The sequence below is a fragment of the Silene latifolia genome, chromosome 8 (genome assembly GCF_048544455.1).
Source record: "Silene latifolia isolate original U9 population chromosome 8, ASM4854445v1, whole genome shotgun sequence".
Lineage (NCBI taxonomy): Eukaryota > Viridiplantae > Streptophyta > Magnoliopsida > Caryophyllales > Caryophyllaceae > Silene > Silene latifolia.
This window is the reverse complement of record NC_133533.1, coordinates 43,764,236-43,770,082: the sequence shown is the minus strand read 5'-3', so window position 1 is coordinate 43,770,082 and position 5,847 is coordinate 43,764,236. Positions and strand designations below refer to the sequence as shown.

General features: G+C 35.2%; 1 protein-coding gene across 1 annotated transcript; it reads right to left on the bottom strand.

Annotated features, from left to right (window-relative positions):
- Nucleotides 1-359: 359 nt before the first annotated feature.
- Nucleotides 360-926, bottom strand: LOC141595104 (uncharacterized). Its single transcript, XM_074415077.1, has one exon. It carries the CDS (start codon nt 924-926, stop codon nt 360-362), a length of 567 nt encoding a protein of 188 aa, XP_074271178.1.
- Between the last annotated feature and the right edge of the window lie 4,921 nt (nt 927-5,847).

Here is a 5,847-nt window from a genome sequence, read left to right as displayed (position 1 = left end):
TTAAAGAGCCTGAGTCTAGAACGAAGTCTAGACATGTACTTAGTAAAGTTCATGCTATAAGAGATTAACATGAAATTGAAGAAAATCGCAATTCATAAAGTTTGAACATTTTTTTTTTCCGGTAAAATGTAAGTATATTACTAGAAAAAACCGTAGCCATACATCAAGTAGTCCAGTGGTCAACGACCCAACCCGGAACTAATTAATCCAAAACACTAAACAGCCCAACTCAGCCCAAAAAAACAAAAAAGAACCCACTAAATCTCAGACTATCTTTGGACAACAATCACCAGGAGATCATCTTCACTTTCCTCATTTTACCACCAACCTCTCAAAAAACGATCGTCTTCCTCAATCAATCAAGCACAATTTCGCAATCCTGCCAACCATTCCTTGTCTCTATCTCCCAGATTCTCAGTGAGACTCAAGGTACGATCTGTTACCTCTTTAATGATTTGGGTAACCAATTTCGTCGGATTAATCAAAATTAATTCATGCTTACATAGATTTCGTTGCTTCCAGATGCCATAGATACACACATTAAGGATGGCGTTGATGATATCTTTCCGCATCCCAGAGCCCTTCAGACCTCTCCTCCATTCTAGGAAATCATCCGCTGAAAAGCACTCTCCAATCAATCCGCCCACAAGGTTAAGGAGCCTGGAGCTGTACTCATATGCAAAGAAGAGATGTGAAGCCGTCTCAGATCCAGTTCCACAAATCTCACAGGTATCATTGTCACTGATCCCGAATTTGAGAAGCTTATCCTTAGTGTTTAGAGCATTATGCATATAAATCAAGGATAGGAAACTGTGTTTAGGCAGAGTGTATTTATTCCATACGAGCTGATGCCACTGAACTCTCTCCCCTTTATTTCTGATGAATTCATACCCTTTTGCGATAGAGTATTCCCTTCCCTGATCCATTGCCCATACGTGATGCTGATAAGTTTGAACATTTGGAAACATGGTATGTCCACGAGCTAAACTTTTATTGCATTTGACAAGTGTATAAATACACTTCTGATTATAAGACATAGAGTAGTAATATGGTATTGACTACTCGTATGTGATAATCACATTTATTGTTTGAGTTATCGTTAACTCATCTTGTACCTTGTTATATCCAAATGGGTTGTTGAGACAATATTGAACCTCATTAAAGTGAATGGGATTAACATAGGATTCGCCCTTAGTTACTTATATGAGGTGACATCTCGAAGTACCTAGAGTGTGACGCGGTTGATGGCGAGTTCAAGTGACATAAAGTCATGAGAGATGACTAGTCGATCACATAGGCAGACTGTTAGGGACACTCTGTCGGGCTTATAGAGTTCTGGAAATTTTTATAGCCTGGTCGTGGCAAGAACTACTATAGTATTCTTATGAGTCAATTCTTTGACTAAAGTTGAATGTCAACTTTCGTTTGATTTGGATGTTTATTGATTTTTTTATTGTAAAATTAATAAATAGAAACTTTAAATAGTCATAATTATAAATTCGATTTTTGGACCTAAAAATTTGTCTTTTCCAAGTTCTAAAAACTTATTTAGAATATTCAAAATTTTAATTTTGATTTATTAAATAATTTTATGTTTAATTTGGAATTAATGGGATAAAGTTATGTATTATATGATTTCCTTGTGAAATAAATTTAAAATATTCTAAGGGCAAATTTTATTAAAGTTTTGGAAGGTTGGGAATTTTCTAGAATATACAAAATTATGATTTTGAAATTTTCGAATTTTTATGACTTATTGGGAATTATTTCTTTATTATTATGAATAATAGTGTTTAAAGAGCAATAATAAAATATCAAGTTGAATTATTGTCAAATATTTAGTGCAGACTAAATTTTTGAGTCCTAAGAAGGTTGGGGTAATTAACTTGGACATAGATTTGATTTATGTAATATTGTGTGATTTTAATAAGTTAATTGTCACAATTATCCATAAAACCGGACCGAATATACGATATTAGCTTAAATAGAGCGATTTGGCACATCACATGGCATGTTTTATACATATATTAATGCTGAAATTTTAGTATGAATGTCATGTTTTATTTTATATAATTTTTGAATTATGTAATTTGTACTTAGTATGGCCTTATTTTTTAATTGATATTTCCCGAAATGAATGGGGATATCGATTCGGTTGTAATTAATGTAATCTCGTATCACTTTTATTTTATTTTGTTTTTCTTTTTATAATGTATAAAGTAGAAAAGCTATGTAATTTATTAATTCCGGAGTTCCTTGAAGACGGTGCCATTCGAGAAGGCGTTTCGACAAAGACGGTGTTGCCTTGGAGTGCGTGCCAAATGAAGTTCAAGGGACCAAAGGAGTGGGTTTCCGAATTTGTATATAGTCTATTAGATTTACTTTTTTTTAGGAAGGCCATAATAGGATTTTATCGTTTTGCTTTGCATTTGTTTTATATGTTTGCATGCATAGCCAAATCGCCATAACTACACATGCATATTATTTTATCGAGTCATCGACCATGTCAATTATGATTATCGTAGTTCACCGCTTTAGTTCACTTAAAACGAGATAGATAATAAATTGAAAAGACCTCTTAGTAAATAAGAATTGAGAATTAGCCTTACCAAATAGTAGAACCATGACTCCCAATTTCATAAGGAAGTAGGCTCGGCTCACCGGGGTGCTAAACTTGTTACGTTTGGTAAGCGGGTAGTAAATTGTTATTACATCGAAATTTGGATTGAGTTCAACGGAAGTATTCGCGACCGTAGCCACATGTGTTCCGGGCTTAAGATAAATATTAAAGTAATTTTATCGACCGAGAGTTCTAGAAGTAGAATCGATTAAAGAGTTAATCCACCGAGTTATATTGATAAGGGATGAATCGGCTCACCGTGCCCGAATTGATATGAATTTGGATCTCAGGATCATTTATAATAGTTGGGTAGAGGTCACTATATAAATGCTTAAAACTTGTTTAAAATGTTTACAAGTATTATTAAAACGATAAATGTTTATTAATTCCTTCACTTCCTATATTGTAGTCGAAATTGTTTTCTCAATTGCAATGGCAACTCCAAATTCATCCGCAACCACTAGCTCAATCACTCTCACCATTGCTTCTTGGCTCCGATCCTTCGTGGATCGATGTAAATTAGAAAAGAATGGGTCCAACATCGCCGATTGGGACGCTCAACTCCGATTGGCCGCGGAGGGTGACGACAAACTTCGTTACCTCAGCGAGGCCTCTCCCGCCGCACCTACCGCTAGGTCTACCCCCGCCGCTAGGCAAGCCTATGGGACTTACCAAAAGGACTCGGCCGCGATCAAAAATGTGTTGATCTTCTATATGGAGGCCGAACTCCAAAGGAGTGCTATAAAGATTAGCACCACCTATGAGATCTACACGAAGCTTGTGACCATGTTTTCACACGCTCCGAGGATCATTCAATATTAAGCGGCATCCGCCTTCTTCGATCTCAATATCAAGGCGGGCAAAAACGTTAGCCCTCATGTGCTCATGTTGATGGAGCATGTTGAGACTCTAAAATTGCAAAAGGTAGAGATTCCCGAAGAACTCATCATTGACCGAATTCTTCATTCCTTAAACAAAGTTAACGCATATGTACAATTCAGGGTGAATTTTAATATACATAACTTGAAAGTTTCCCTCGATGAATTGCACAAAATGCTTGTGAAAGCCGAGAGGGACATGGGGCTAAATGCTAGCACCACCAAATATGTGCTCAACATTAATCAAAAGACCAAAGGGAAATTCAAGAAAGGTGGCAACAAGAGTAAGAAGCCAACTCCCAACAAGGGCAAAGGGAAGGCTTTTGAAGCTAGCTTCTCTAAGTCCAAAAAGGGTGCCTCCTCCGAGGACAAATGCCACTATATTTATAGTGTTGGCCATTGGAAGAGGAATTGTCCTAAATATCTTGGCGATATCAAAGCTGGAAAGATTGTTCCAGTAGGTAAATCACTATCCCTATCTTTTATGTTTCGATCTCAACTTTGGTATTTTGATACAAGTTGTGATGATTACCCTTTTTATTGTAATTAGGGCATCCAAGCAAGGACAAGGGCAAAGATAAGCAAGCTTAGAATATCTTAAGGGATGCTATATGTAGCCGCCCATAATGCTAGATCTATGGAGGCTTGGCCTCATTTTGCTTTGTCTTTATTATCGTATTTTGAAATTTTAGAACTCTTTTGATTTCCTCGTTCGACTTAGAAATTTGTTTGTTTCCTTTAAACAATGGTTATTTTTTTGATATTGGTGACTTGGTTTGTAACCCAAGTCACTCACCTTATCGTATCGTTTATTCTAAAATTTGTCATCATACACTACTTGCATCGAGAAACATTAAGATTTTATCAACTCAAATTGATCATTAGACAAATATAATGATCGAATCATTATATGTCCATAAGCTATGAATTCGATTCTCCTTATGTCATGTGACTAAAGTCACAACTTACTTATGAAAGATCAATTATGAAGTTATGTTGAGTTATTGAACTCACACTAGGGAACGTTACCAACCTTATTTGATACACCTATCAAATTGAATCATCTAGTCTATATTATCTTTTCAATATGTCTCAAATTTAATCACTATAAGTTAAAATGTGATATCTTTTCCTCCTTCACCATCATTATTTGTGGCTCAAAAGCTATATTTGCAGAAAAAGTGTATTTTTCCTAAAGATAGAGTGGGAGAGAATTTAGCCACAAACCTTGACTAGATGGGATCTACGTGAAGAGACCAAAAGAAGATGTTCTTAAGGGAACTACGTGAAGAGACCAAAAGAAGATGTTCTTAAGGGAACTACGTGAGGAGACCAAAAGAAGATGTTCTTAAGGAAACTACGTGAGGACAACAAAAGAAGCCTTCTTAAGGAAACTTGAGACTTATGAAAAGACTAAAGAATATGTTCTTTGGAAAATTAGATTTTAATCTATGAAAGGGATTTAACTAGAGATTTTAAAATTCAACATTTTACTTAAGAGCCTTATGAAACCAAAATGGTATCTATGCAAGTAAATGGATTTATTTGGGATTGTTGAGACCAATCCAAAGTAAATAGAAATTTATGATTAAGAGTTGCATAGAGAGGCATGTCGATGTCTACGAAAGCTAAGTTAATTGTTAACTATGCTAAACATTCAAATCATTGCTATACCTCATTATGAAAATAAGTAAGGTATTAAAACCACTTTCCAAATGGGTATTTTGAAAGGGATATGTGAAGACATATATGGTTTTAACTAATACTTAAAAGAGCAATGATCATTCCAATTCATGTAATGTTTCGAATGAGTTGTCAAAAACAAAACATGAGTACACAAGGAATTAAGTGGGAATCAGTAACAGTCATGCTTAGACATGAAATTCAGTGGGAGCAATCATCCTTCAAGAATTGCATAGCTCATTGGGAATGACGTGCAAATACTGTCTTTCATAAAGAAGGATTTAGGTTTTCAATTCTGGATGAAATTAGACATTATGCAAATCAATTATAACATGGGATGTTGGATTGGCACTTAGATGGGTATCTTATATTGATAATGATCCTTCATCTTAAAGATATCAACCAGTTAAGTAGGTTTTTCATATTGATGAAAAATTGAATTATCATAGAATTATGATTATTCATATGAACCTAAGAACTGTTGTCTACATGATATTAATTACTAATGTTTCCGCCATTAGAATAATCACGTATGCCATAATGCACATGTCCTAGATGAATCGCATGCTTGGAGCATGAAGAGTCGATAACATGCTAACCCATATGAGAGTCATTGGTAAGCCTTAAGGAACCGTCATGAATTCTCAAGGAGAACTAATGGTCTGT

What these genes read in the sequence shown, in the direction of transcription:
- LOC141595104 (XM_074415077.1), bottom strand. Translation starts at nt 926, where the DNA reads ATGGATCAGGGAAGGGAATACTCTATCGCAAAAGGGTATGAATTCATC.